The 14979-nt window shown below is 46.7% G+C and overlaps 1 protein-coding gene across 11 annotated transcripts in view; it reads right to left on the reverse strand.

The window, feature by feature from the left end:
• The window catches only part of LOC137417105 (solute carrier family 15 member 2), a 450049-nt gene that overhangs the window by 37770 nt on the left and 397300 nt on the right, over window positions 1-14979 (reverse strand). For all 11 annotated transcript variants that reach the window (XM_078785954.1, XM_078785950.1, XM_078785959.1 and 8 more), the window contains one exon: window positions 10379-10522. In XM_078785954.1, coding sequence (XP_078642080.1) covers window positions 10379-10522 — 144 coding nt within the window. The remainder of the gene's footprint in view (window positions 1-10378; window positions 10523-14979) is intronic.

Below are 14979 nucleotides of genomic sequence, written 5' to 3' on the forward strand. Positions count from 1 at the left end.
ATGAAAGAAATTATGATTCTCTTGACAAAGTGACAGATGAAGATCAGGCAGTAAACTTCCCAAATGAGTTTCTCAACAGTCTTCAGCCTCAAGGACTCCCAACACACAGGTTGATTCTCAAGGTGGGAGCACCAATCATGCTTCTAAGGAATCTTGATCCACCAAAGCTGTGTAATGGACCACGATTGACAATCCAGCAAATGATGCCGCATGTCCTAGAGGCAACCATCCTCTCAGGACAATACGGAGGAGAGAAAGTATTCATTCCAAGGATACCACTTATTCCACCTGACCTTCCATTCTCCTTCAAGAGGATTCAGTTCCCTGTAACGGATTTGAGAATCCTGTATAATTGTTGTAAATATCACCCTCTGTAAATGTAATGAATCTGTGTAAATACCCCCATAATTGTAAAGGTCAAAGGTCGTCCCCATTAGTTAATTCATCGCATACACCTAGCCAATCTTAGAGCCTCTAAATAGTTATTCCCTTATTATGTGTTCCAGTTTAAGGCTGTGTCTTCCATTAGTTGACACTCCATTGCACCGAATCAAATAAGGATAGCTCCCCTTCAATAATGACATTTCCCAGCCGAACTCTCCCTCTCTGGGTAACGAAGCTTAACAAGCGTGGGGTGCGCACCCCCTCAACTGGCCTGGCTTTGGAAGCGGCGTTCGCTGTTATGATGAATATGTGCTCCGTGCTCTGTTGGACAGGAATGGCAGGGTCGCCGGGAAGAGGCAAGCCCAGGGCGCGCCACGAGGGGCGGGGCTGTTCAGCCCCATGCCCAAATAAGGATACAAGCCCGTGGCTCGCCACGAGGGGCGGGCTGTTCAGCCCCATGCCCAAATAAGGTAGCAAGACCGTGGCATTGCCATATAAGGCAACGAAACAGAGCACGGGGGAGGGCGGTACCCAAAGAGAGGAGGGCGTGTCACACCCGCGTTTGAGGTATGAGACAAGCGTGCGACGATCGCGCATGAGAGAACGAGAGGACCAGAGCAGATGACAAGAGAGCCCGAGGCATGTAAACGAAAGAACGAGCCCTGCCAAGTGGAACGACCAAGATACGTGTGCCGCCGCCGCCCTGCTCGCTCACAGCCCGGAAAGGACCTGCTTGCTGTGCGCCCTGCTCAACCTTCCAGGCTTGTGGTTCTACCTTCCTCTCCCTCCAGCCAATCCACTCTGCAATTCCCCATTCGTGTACGTGAGTTTGTTTTGTGCGTCTTGTCCCTGGGTTTAAGTAAGACTGTATAGTATAAGCAAGTATTTGCACTGTGTCCTTCTGATTCTTCCATTTCCTTGTATATTACTTTGATTGCTTTTCTTCCTTGAGTTGTGTGTAAATAATAATAAATCCCTGTTCTTCCTACTTTGTCTTCTTCTTCACATTCGGTCGCTTTAGAGGTTTCCAAATTGAGTGTACGTGGCGCGATTCGGCCAACGCATATGAATCGGGTTTAGCCCCTTCGATAAACGGCTCACGCCGCAGTTCGCTTCGCTCGGCGCAACCAATCCATTCCGCTGCGGCCGTGAGCGGGGGTGTTTCCTTGCGTACCGGGAGGCGCTGGTATTTAGGTCATAGGACGGTTGGGCCTAATACCCTACCCAGCGCTGACCGGGCGTGACGTCATACCCTCGGGGACCACGTCGGTCAGTCATAGACGAGGGGATTAGTCCCCCCTCGATAAGGGGGAAAGAGGCCGACGTTGGGTTCCGTAACAATTGGTGTCAGGAGTGTGGGATTGGACCCGAACCAAATTTTTAACATCTGAAAAAATTTGGTCGAAATTACGAGCGGCCGAAATTTTGTTTAACATCCCAAATTTAAAATCGCGCCATGGATGATCAAGGCGGCCGGATGCCGGTGGGGGAATTAGAAGAGGGGTTAGAAGCGACCCAGGACCCCAGGGAAATGTATATGGAGGAGAGGGAAGAGGAGAACAATGATGTGGTTGCGGGGGTATCAGGTGCACAAGATGGCGCCCTCGCGCACGTGGTTGTAGAGGCACAAAATGGCGGCTCGCACGTGGCTGCGGCAGCTGAGCCCACGCCACCAATGAATTTGGACCTGTTTATGAAACAGATGATAGCCTTTTTGGTAAAGACAGACGATAATTTCAAAGGGATGGAAAACAGAATGGGGCAGCAAATGGGAAACCAAATCGGAGGTTTGGAAAAAAGGATGGGCGAGCGATTAGAAAATCGAATCGGGGGGCTAGGAAGAAAAATGGAGCAAATCGGTAAAGTTGGGGATAGAATGGGTGACCGCATACAAAAATGTGGGGAGAGCATACAAAAATGTGGGGAGAGCGCACGAAAATGTGGGGAGACCATGGATCGCATGTCGGGCGAGAGGGTCCCGAGGGTGCACGACGAGGTAAAGCGGGTCGAGAAGCGCTGGTTGGGCGAAGTGGAGAAAAGCGCGGGTAAAATGACGGGTAGAGAGATCGTGACCCGGGGTATGGGGCAGCCGGCGACCGCGGAGGTAGAGGGAATTTTATTAAAGCCAACGGTCGTTAAAGAAAAATAAATAGTTAAAATCGGGCTTGTAGAGACGGCAGAATTTAAAAAGCACTAGTTGGAGGGAGAAATGGATTGTGCACAAAGTCTAAGTTCACATCCTGATGCCGTACTTGCTAATCCTTATAAAGATTTGCAGGTGCGCGTGGAGCAGAGGATCCCAAAGGTGAGACGGGCTGTATATGGTGCTAAGAGGTTTTTCAGCAGGAGGATGTTTGGCGCAGAAAGAATTTTCGCCCGCTTGGGATCGAGAAAGCATCCGGGCGTTGGTGAAGGGTCCCCTTTGAGTGGAAATGGCGCGCTTGTGGAAAAGAAGTGTGCATCGGCGAATGAGCGTGTTACAAAGCGCAAGTGTGAAACCGAGTGCGAGCGGGAATGCACGTCGGGGTGTATGGGGTGTGACACAGGGAGTGAGAGCGATACGGAGTGTACGTGCGAGGGTGAGAGTGACCCGGAGAGTGAGTTGGTGGAGGAGCGGGTGCGAGAATGCACACCTGGGATGAACGGCGAGAGTGTGCGAGAAAGCACACCTGAGTTGGTTGTGGCGCGTGAGTGGGTGGATGCGAGAGTGCACGCCCATGGTGAGTGGTACGGAGTATGTACCGAGGGAGAGTGCGCAAGACGGTGCACGAGGTGTGTTAAGGAAGTGTGCGAACGGCGAGTGTGCGCGAGAGGTGTGGTGTGTAACAGGGAGTGGGGTGGTGGAATGGACGGAGTGTGTGGGATGCACTGGAGGTGCCGAGACGCCGGGTTTGGTGAGTGTGAAAAGGGTCGCGTGGTGTGAGCATGCAAGTGAAGCATCAACGTTAACCGGGTTAGCAGTTAGGGCGACGGATAGCCGAGGCGAGCACTCCGTGCGCGGTGCGTTTTGTTTGCAGCGAGGACCGGCCGGGACCGTAAGCGCGTCGCTCTTCGGAGCGTCGCACACAAATCGGGCCGGGTTCCGCACTGAATGGTCGGTGCCGCGTCAGAGCGGCGAGATTCCGGGGGAGGGGGGCCAGGTCGAAGGGATCGGAACGGTGCCCCCTGGTGGCGGGGGCGGGGTTCCGACCGGGCGAGATTGAGCCATCGGGCCGGCGACCGCAAGGTGCCGCGCCGAGATGGTGCGTGGAATCTCGGCCCAACGAAGCCTCCTCCCCAGAATCGTGAATGCCAGACGGACTCAACCTGCAGGCGACCAAACCACCCGTATTCATTGCTCGGCTTTGCGAAGCCGAGTTTTAATGAGGTAACGACGCACCAAGGCTCCAGCTAAAGGACATTTGGTAGGGATAGGAAATTTGTTGATGAGCAAAATTGATAGTGGGAGATACCCGATGTGGTGGGATGGCAAATCCACCATCCCTCACGCGGGGCACATGAGCAATAGCTATGGGGTTTGGAAGTGAAAGCTCGCCGAGGGAGGGTTTGGATAATGTATAGGGACCTAGAGATTGACCATAGGTAACTGGAGATTTAAGTAGCGACATTGGACAGGTAGTCGGGGACATAGAGAGGGTAGTTGGACGATAATGACGAGGGAGCGCAATAATATAAGGGGCGACGGGGAAGCGCGAGTTTTAGCAGGGCACCAGGTAGATCAGATGATGCCGTGTGTTTGAGGATCGAAAGTGTATTGAGCAGTATATGAGTGAATAATTGTGATTGTGAATTGTATTGAGCGTGGAAGTGTATGGAGCAGTGCGAATGAGGATCAATTGTGGTTGTGTATTGTATTGAATGAAGAAGCCTGGGAGGAAGGAGGGTGCAAGTGCCACCAGATGTGTGATTGCACAGGTGTGCAAGTGAACAGGTGTATGAGTGAGTAATGGTGATTGAGTGTTGTGTTGAGCAAATGGTCCTGGAGGAAGGAGGGTGCAGGAGGCACCAGGTGTGATGGCACAGGTGTGCAAATACAGGTGTATGGAGAATGGTTGTATGGAATACATGGAGTATGGAATATATGGAGTATGGAATGGATGGTATGGAGTGAGTATGGTGGAAAATGTGGAGTGGAGTGGATGGTGCGAAGGTGTGAATGGGGGAAAAGTGGACCCCTATCACGAATACCCGGGGAGGGTAGTTTAAGAGTTAGGTGGAGGGAGTAGGTAAATTGTGGTTGGATATTGGCATCTGTGGTGCGTGGTGGAAGAATGGTGTTTGAATGGGTGCATTAGTGACGTGGAAATGGCTGGGCATGTGGCCTGTTAGTGTGTGTAGTTGAATGGGCACTCCACCACTGTGAGGATGTCGGCCAGGTGAGGCCGCAGGTGGGCTCTGGGAGCCGGTAGAGTTGTGGATGGGGCCCGAGGATCCAGAGGACGGACCCGGGTAGCCCAGTGCCAGAGAGGGCACCGAGTGGGGAGAGCGCCAGAGGCCTTCCCCAGGTAGATAGGTTAGGGTAAGGAGCAGGTAAGCTCAGAGGCAACTGCAGTGGTGGAGGTGTGCAGGTGGGTAGACCTGCTGGGAGAGCCACACGACTCAGTCCTGAAATTGTGCAAAGGCACAGGGAGATGAATCGGGGGAGTGAGACCCAAATTGATGAAGCACCACAGTTTGGTCAATGGGAATTTGGTTCTTAAAACCGCATAGAGTAAGATTGCCAATGGATTGGCAGGGAAAGACCCCGGGTAGTGTAAAGTGTGTTAATTTCATTTAGAAGGTAGATAGGATTGGAATCTCCTCGCACCATCTACATCCACTCACCTGAGGTGACAGAACTCCACGCCATGCCATGTTGTTTTTATTATTTTTTGTGCAAATGTTTGGAATGTGAGATGCATCATGACGTGGGTGTGACATTGTGCTTTGTTGTTCCATCTCTCCCTCCTTATGAGGATTGATGATGAATTGGTGATGACAAATTTGGTTAGAGGGATTGTGATGACGAATTTGGTATATGGGAGATATGGGGAAGATGAGACGGTAGTGACGAATTTGTAAATGTGTAGGTTTTTGTAAATATGGGGAGGGGCAAGGGGGGTAGTGTAGGTCACATGTGGGGGGCATACGGTATGGACGAGCTTTCTCACTTCGCTCTCCGTGCCACCTCGTCCGGCATTACCTTGTTTGATGTGTACCCTTGTGCCCTGACCCATTGCTCACCTGTCTTCTGTCCCCCTGTCTCCCACCCGAGGACTGTGCTCTCTGGGCACTGAGAGGAGCGTGCGGGGGGTCGCGTCTGTGAGCCCGAAACTCCCGCAACCAGCATGCTTGCATTGATGCACCACTTATGGACCGCCGTTCTACGGCCAAGCACCACTTTATGGACCCCACGTTTTGGGGGCCTGGCACCTCTGCTGGGGACCGGCCATGGTGGCCAGGTAATCTCACTTGCGACCCAGGGTAAAGGTGGCACCTATGCCCGACAGGTGGATCACCCTTAGTTGGCCCCTGTGGCCCTAAATAAAAAGTGGACGCGTTGGTGCCCTTTTATTTCCAAAGAGGCCGCAAGTAGAGAAAACGTCAGGAAGAACATCGGCCCAGCAGAGAAGAGGAAGACCACCACCAGTTGTTATTTTGTGTGTGTCATTATTATGAACTGGTGACTGTTGCACCAGATGGTGCTTTTGGTGCGGTTTTGGTGATTGGTGCTTTGGTATTTATTGGTGCTGGTGCGTCGATGCAATGCATGCTGTCTCCTCCCTCCCAACAGGAATTTATTTTTGTTTCCCTGAAAGAAAAATCACAGGTCCTGGGTTGCGTTTTGTAAATAGTCAAAATAATGTCACTGTAAATAATGCTCCCCCACCGTTCATGTTTAGTTTGAAAATAATTCCGCAATTCGGTTAGCTGTGGGCGTAAATCTGTTAGATAGGGTGCAATGCAGCAGGGGGACATACTTATCTGTGTTTTAAAACTGTTGCACTCAGGGACAGGTTAAATGTAGAGGGAATTACACCTACGTGCCACACTAAGCTAAATTTTTATCGGCCTGGGACGTGCCTGAAGGAAGGAGGGTGCAGTGTAACTGATTTGAGAATCCTGTATAATTGTTGTAAATATCACCCTCCGTAAATGTAATGAATCTGTGTAAATACCCCCATAATTGTAAAGGTCAAAGGTCGTCCCCATTAGTTAATTCATCGCATACACCTAGCCAATCTTAGAGCCTCTAAATAGTTATTCCCTTATTATGTGTTCCAGTTTAAGGCTGTGTCTTCCATTAGTTGACACTCCATTGCACCGAATCAAATAAGGATAGCTCCCCTTCAATAATGACATTTCCAAGCCGAACTCTCCCTCTCTGGGTAACGAAGCTTAACAAGCGTGGGGTGCGCGCCCCCTCAACTGGCCTGGCTTTGGAAGCGGCGTTCACTGTTATGATGAATATGTGCTCCGTGCTCTGTTGGACAGGAAGGGCGGGGAAGAGGCAAGCCCAGGGCGTGCCTGTTCAGCCCCATGCCCAATTAAGGATACAAGCCCGTGGCTCGCCACGAGGGGCGGGCTGTTCAGCCCCATGCCCAAATAAGGTAGCAAGACTGTGGCATTGCCATATAAGGCAACGAAACAGAGCACGGGGGAGGGCGGTACCCAAAGAGAGGAGGGCGTGCCACACCCGCGTTTGAGGTATGAGACTAGTGTGCGACGATCGCGCAAGAGAGAACGAGAGGACCGGAGCAGATGACAAGAGAGCCCGAGGCGTGTAAACGAAAGAACGAGCCCTGCCGCGTGGAACGACCAAGATACGTGTGCCGCCCTGCTCGCTCCCAGCCCGGAAAGGACCTGCTTGCTGTGCGCCCTGCTCAACCTTCCAGACTTGTGGTTCTACCTTCCTCTCCCTCCAGCCAATCCACTCTGCAATTCCCCATTCGTGTACATGAGTTTGTTTTGTGCGTCTTGTCCCTGGGGTTAAGTAAGACTGTATAGTATAAGCTAGTATTTGCACTGTGTCCTTCTGATTCTTCCATTTCCTTGTATATTACTTTGATTGCTTTTCTTCCTTGTGTTGTGTGTAAATAATAATAAATCCCTGTTCTTCCTACTTTGTCTTCTTCTTCACATTCGGTCGCTTTAGAGGTTTCCAAATTGAGTGTACGTGGCGCGATTCGGCCAACGCATATGAATCGGGTTTAGCCCCTTCGATAAACGGCTCACGCCGCAGTTCGCTTCGCTCGGCGCAACCAATCCATTACGCTGCGGCCGTGAGCGGGGGTGTTTCCTTGCATCCCGGGAGGCGCTGGTGTTTAGGTCATAGGACGGTTGGGCCTAATACCCTACCCAGCGCTGACCGGGCGTGACGTCATACCCCAGGACCACGTCGGTCAGTCATAGACGAGGGGATTAATCCCCCCTCGATAAGGGGAACAGAGGCCGACGTGAGGTTCCGTAACAATTATTCCACCTGACCTTCCATTCTCCTTCAAGAGGATTCAGTTCCCCATCAGGCTATGTTTTGCTATGTCCATCACCAGGGTGCAGGGGCAATCAATGAAGGTTGTAGGCCTGAACTTCACAGAACAAGTGTTTGCCCATGGCCAGCTGTACGTGGGCTGCTCGAGGGTTGGAAAACCAAGCAATGTTTATGTCTTGGCACCATGTAAGAAAACCAGAAATGTTGTATACCCAGAGGTTTTGAGAAATTGAAAATTGAAAAAACGTCATGTAGGAAATGTACTGTGATATTGCTCTAAAATATACATGTTCTTTTCATCATATATTTGTATTATTCTTATTCAACCCGGGCGAAGCCGGGTACCTCAGCTAGTATATATGTATACAGACTTGGCATTTAAGATGGAATATTTTTTTTGTGGGGGTGAACTTACTTTTCAAGATGACTTAGATGACTTAGAACTGGTGATGACTTAGATGATGAACTTAGTTCATTGGAATTATGTTGAAATTATTCTAGATTTTGTCAATGTGACCTTTAAAAGAAACAAAAACCACATTTGACATTTCAAAGCAGATAAATTGATCCTTGAAAGTGATGTAAACTGATATCGAACTCAATTCACGGACAGTACTGTGTTAAACTTCTGTACGTTTTCCAGAAGTATCTCTTTATTTTGCACATTAGCCAAATATTTTTTCAACAAAAACAAAAGCCAAATTATGACTGGCATTACGGACAGTAAAATTACAGTTCAGTACTTCGTGTAACCCCCACGAGCATTCAGGAGAGCACGTACACGTCGAGGCATGCTGTTCACGAGATTTGCCAAGGTTTGGACAGGAATCGCTTGCCATGCAGTGACAATAGCCTGCTACAATACATGCACAGAGGTCGGCTGCTGGTCCAAGTTGTCGATTTGACGCGTTAATTCTGCCCACAAGTTCTCTATCGGATTCATATATGGGGACATGGCAGGCCACTCCATATGCTCGACACCACTGTCAACAAGAAAGTGTTGGATCATGTGAGCACGATGAGGCCGTGCATTGTCATCTTGGAAGACAAAGTTTCCTCGAAAGGCTGCACGAGCAAATGGAAGCAATGTTTCTTCCAGAATGACCCTGTACTTCAACTGGTTCAGGTTTCCATTCAGAACAACCAGGTCAGTTTTTCCCCCTGCATGAAAAGCAGCCCAAACGGTCACCCCACCACCTCCAGCTTGGACTCTTGGCACTATACAATCTTCGTTGTGGGCTTCATGCACTTGTCTGCGCACTCGGACGTGGCCATCTTGACGATAGACCAGAAATCTAGACCGTGACTGAAGGTCACGTGATTCCAGTGTCCTGGCTGCCATTGACGGTGCTCTCTGGCCCACTGCAATCGGCGTTGGCTGTGTTGTCTGGTCAGGCGTGGCTTTCTCAGGGGACGCCTGGCACGATAGCCTGCTTGAACCAGTCGTTGGTTGACTCGCCTTCTGGATACAGGCACATTTGTCAGTTGCTGCCACTCAGCCCTAAGCCGATTAGCTGACTTGTTACGGCCATTGCAGACTAATTGGTGCAGCTGGCGATCATCTCTCCTTGTGGTTCTGTGTGGACGTCCTGGCCTCGGTATTGGAGTAGGGACACCCCGCTGAGCATTTCGTTTCAGGATCTTTGACACCTGACCTTGAGTGATGCCATACTGCCGAGCAATAGCACGCTGTTTCATGCCAGAATTTCGTAAAGCCACCACTCCATGACAAACAGCATTGTCAAGTTGACGGACCATCTCCAGAGGAAGCGGCAATAACTTTTGTAGACGTGCAGCAGTTGTTTTCCACTAATACAGAACGCAACAACCCTTATATACCCGATTGTGAAGCCAATTGTCAAATGTACCTGTCCTTACATTTTGTCACGCCACCTGTGATATAATCCTGTTATTGACTTCTTGCTGCGAAAGACAATCAGTGACATGGTTCTTTCAACAAAGACATCACCGAAGCGTAAAAGAAACTCACCAGATTGATATACTGAGTTCAGAAAGTAAACCCAAGTCAAGAAAAAAAAAATATTCCATTTTAAATGCCAAGTCTGTGTGTGTATATATATATATATATATATATATATATATATATATATATATGTATATATATATATATATGTATGTATGTATGTATATATATATATGTATATATATATATATATATATATATATATATATATATATATATATGTATATATATATATATATATATATATATATATATATATATATATATATATATATATATATATATATATATATGTATACACACACACAAACACACACACACACACACACACACACACACACACACACACACACACACACACACACACACACACACACACACACACCTTCTCCTGCCCTTTAATGATGGCCGATACTAAAATTAATTACTTTCAGAACACACGATAGTGGACTGAAGTTGGGGATGCAAATATATACCAAATACTCATAAAAAAAAATTAATCATTGGTCCATAAACAATTGTAGAAATCCAAATAATACCTGTGTGTATGAAAATTCTAGTCCAGTCATGGAAAACATCATTTCTCCTGCAGTCATAACAAAATACTGCGGAATCTGCCATGTGATGTGAACCGTGTTAGGAGGTAGGTCGATGAAGAGCTTGGCGTCCACCAGTATTCCAACCTGCAGAATGCAATTGTGCACGTACAGTGACTGTAATGATCATCAAATGCTCGACATCCTTAATCCATCAATGATTACTATGACTTTTTCACCAAATGCATGTTCCCATTCCTCTATGTATACAGTACTGTATAAAGAGAAAATACATAGTGAAACTACCACTTATACATATGCGGTGAAACTGTAGAGCCAACTGTCGCTGCTAGAAATGAAGGAAATACAAAAGATTGTACAAACACCTGTATTAACCAGGAGCAGAAAACCTCTTGAAATTAGGGAAACAAAAAGAGGTCAAAATAAATGGGAAATAAAATATCTCAAATGGTAATTGATCCGCCATGAATAAAAGAGAAGCTGACGTTTTGGGCCTTACCCTTGATCGGAGCAAAAGAGAAGCAAACGTTCTCATATATTTGCCAGGAATGTACGTAGGTGGCATGTTCGATGCATTTCATATTGATGAAACTGTATTTCATGGTAATGTTCGAAAATGGAAGCTTTGTTCTTTGAGAAAATTCAGTCCCTATTATTTAAGATTCTCTGCATATATTTAACTGGGAAAAAATGTTCAATTTCCAGACAAGCCGGTGGGCAATGGAGAAATAAGTGCGTGACGAGATGTACTGCTCTTTACAGCGCTGCTGCTGAAAAAGTCGTTTATTGGCAAAGGCTATGCTAGGTGGTTTGCCATTGCCTTCCCAGCCAGCAGTCAAGGCAGGAATTGGTAATTTGTCCATCAACCTCCGCTCACCCCAGCTGTCCCTCAATAGCATTCAGAGTTTTCTCCCAAATTAACTTGAGGACTTCGCCAATGAAGGGGTTGGAGTTTGATGTGTGTTGTTTCAATAGATCAATTTATTTTTCTTGCTTTCCTTTGGAGGTTTGTATCCCTGAAAGAAACGTCTTTCATAGTCTCGTATTTCTGGTGTACATCGATGACCTTCCTTCCATGCAAAATCCTTCAAGCCACAAATCATTCAATCCCACGTCAGTGTTGCTCACCCTTTTGAAAGGCTCTCTGCAGCTGCTCCCTTGGCTGTTGATCTTCAGAGGTTAAGGCTTTGGAGTCTTGAAATATGAAAAAAATATCCATCTGGAATATGAAATTCAATGCTCAAGTCTCATATTTTGACTGTCTCAATGCATAATCACTTGGCTAATCCTTCACTGGGTAGTCAACATCTTGCAGAGATATAGTCGTTGGAGATCATTGGCCTTACATTCTGCTCTGACCCATCTTGGCACGATCACACCTCTAAGCTGGCCTCTGAAGTTATGCATCACTTTAGACTTTGTATGCAGATGTATGCCCTTTCTTGGATATCATCAGAGTACAAGGCAGTGGGCTGGTGTGGCTTCTTGTCATATTTCTCCTTCGGAAACACTGGACTCTGAGAGTAACTGGTATCCTCAGCAAGAAACTGCAAGTGGGGATGGTTTCGGGTCCACCGATGACTGATTGGTGGCCTTGCAATCCTGCACCACCTCTTGTCTGTCCGTACACCACAACACAACAACAACAGGCATTTTAAGTCCATTTTCCCTGCTAGAGCGGGGGTTAGCCTCTGTCCGTGCACCCTTATCCCCAAAATATCATAGACGCATGATCATTTACAAACCAATTCCTTGTTACATTAACCAAATACCAGACCACAAGTACTCATTTAGTACTCATTCTCACCATATATAAAATAGTATATACCATCTCACTCACTTTCACTTCTTTATTTCCTTTTACTCCCCCAGCCTTGTCGAATATCTACAGAAATGCATTAAGTCTTGTACTTCCCGACTGTATTACACCATCTCCTGTCATCTTCCATTATGGCCCATTAGCTTTCATATTCTCCCTGACTTTTTCCCTTTGTCCATCTGTCAAACGTTTTTTTCCTGTCTGCTTTCCGACCTATTTTCTTTCGTCTCATCTGCCTATTGCCTTCTGCATCATTGTGCTTATGTCCGTCTGTGGACATTTTTTGTTGTGCCTGAATGTCTGCACTGTGCTTGCTTGTCTGCCTGTGTTCTGCTCCATTGTCAGGCTTCTCTACAAAAAATCTGAACCAATCCCATATGACAGATTATGGACACTCTCCTGTCACATTGATGGATGAGTGTTCAGCAAAAATTTACTACAAGACCAGCAAATCAGTTTCCTGGTTCGTGTCATCTCCTTTGGGATGAAAGACCAATTTTTGACCTGCACATGCGGTGACAAATGTTGTGGGTGCCATCGCTGTTGTGAGGAGACAATGAGGAACAGGCTTAGCTGCCTGCTCGCTTATCCTACAGGAATCTTGTTCTATTTTCCTCAAATGTAGGAACTACTTTTGACAAAGGCTTATCCATTTGAGTCTGTTCAGGTGGTGTTTTGCCACATCTTCAAGTTATATTGAATGCCTCCAGGTTAACCTTCAGGGTATCTTTGCATCTGAGCATAGGTGCAAGATCCCATGCTCAGCCAGCTGTAAAACACCACCTTTGGTGTGTCAGCTTCCTCCATACACACGACATACCCAACCCAACAAATCTGGGCCATAATACGCATACCATGAATGCCTGGGATGTAATACCTCTTAAGAACTTTGATCAAGGGAATTCTGTCCTGACATTTGATATTGCAGACAGATCTTAAGCAGTGAAGGTGAAATTAATGTCGTTTCTTCAGTGTCCATGCCTCACGACCATAGAGAAGGGAATCATAACATTTCATTCACAGAGATTTACACACACAATAATTATAATCCAATGTCTGCAGTTTCCTGGTTAAATCTCAGTGCAGAGTGATTAAAATGTCAGCATTCCAATGAGTGTGTCCAATCCACGAGTGTTGGCCTTGTATTCCAAGTAATAGCAGAGTAATTGCATTAACAGTTTGGCTAGACGTCTGTCAATGCCATACTCATAACCTGTGTCCACTTTAAGTAAAGCAAAATAGCCACTGTAAACATACCCACGCGTATTGCAAGGAAAATGACATTTTTCCATGGAGCAATCACAGGACAGTGATGGTGAGAGGCTGCAGAACACATACTCAGCTTGATGAGAGAATAGCAATTACCTGAATGTTACAATTGGAATGAAAAGTGAAGTACCGGGCAGCCCACATGGTACTTGGGTACACAATGGTTAATGCATAGGTTGGGGCAACTCTCTATGATGCAAGTGTTGTTCCTGACATTTTCCATGAAAGTTTTAAATTTATCTCAAGTTTCTATGCAGGCAGCATGACCCACATGTAGCATTCCTCAAAATTGTCTCTCCCTTAGCTTATTTGATGAATAAATTAGTTACACAAAGGCCACAGCGTCCCAAGAAAATAAGGGTGCAACTCAAAGAATTGTACAACTCAGTTGATGAGGACTTGTGTTGGGAAGAAGTGGAAAAGTTCATACCTCAGTTCATGGTGCATTGGCAAAAATGGTCATCATTTCCATCCTGGTCCAATATAACGCATATTGGACTGGGATACAACTGTGATTTTTGGCCCGTTAGTTGCATCATTACTCTGAGGTCTGGCTGTGCCGCTGATTCAGTCACGTAATGTTATGGCAGGAATTGAGAATTTGCCCAGGGTTTCAGCACTAATCCAAACGTCTTAGGCCACAACACATCTTTTTCACTAATTTGTAATTATGCTCTTGCAGGTAATGTAAACCCACAACATGCGCAAGATAAAAATAAGAATTTTACACCAAGAAGGCAATGCTCAGAGAGAAATATCACACAGAACAGGTATTTACAGATTTGGTGTTAAAGCAATGATCCAGAGGCATAATGAGACTGTTAAAGATAGAAAATGGATTGGAAGGCCAAAGAAAGTCATTAAAGCAGACCCTTTAAGTATAGCCTGGTGTTGGCTTAGCGGTTAGGGTGCCAGCTTGGGATCCTAGGATCCTCGGTTCGGAATCCCGGTCGATCGCTGAACTAACGCCGGGGGGGTTGACTCAGCCTGTCATCCTTCCGAGGTCGGCAAATTGGAAACTTAAAGGCAACTTCCTTAGGAAATAGAAAAAAAAATTAATTGCTGAACTTCTACAAGAACTGGCAGAGATATCAGTGCTGGTTCAAGTGGACTTATCAGAAGGTCTCCAATCAAAAGTGGCGTCCATGGGAGAGTTGCTGTCAAAAAGCCATTTCTACGAAAAGGTAACAAACCAAGAGACTCAAATAAGGCTAAGAACATCAGTGGTGAAAGTCTAAATCAGTGGGGAAAGGTGCTTTGGAGTGATGAGTCAAATTTTTTATATTTTTAGAACAAAGAGTTCCAATATGTCAGAAAGAGAGTTGGTGAAAGTATAAGGATACTCTGAAGTAGGACACACCGACTCTGAAGCATGGTGGAGGCTCGGTTCAGGCTTAGGGATGTATTTCTGCTGCTGTTGTTCGTGATTTGGTGGGAATTGAAGGAACAATTGGAATTCTGACAAGTACAAGCAGATTCTAATCCACTATGGTAT

This window comes from Myxine glutinosa, chromosome 10 (assembly GCF_964187855.1).
Source record: "Myxine glutinosa chromosome 10, kmMyxGlut1.1, whole genome shotgun sequence".
Classification (NCBI taxonomy): Eukaryota; Metazoa; Chordata; class Myxini; order Myxiniformes; family Myxinidae; genus Myxine; species Myxine glutinosa.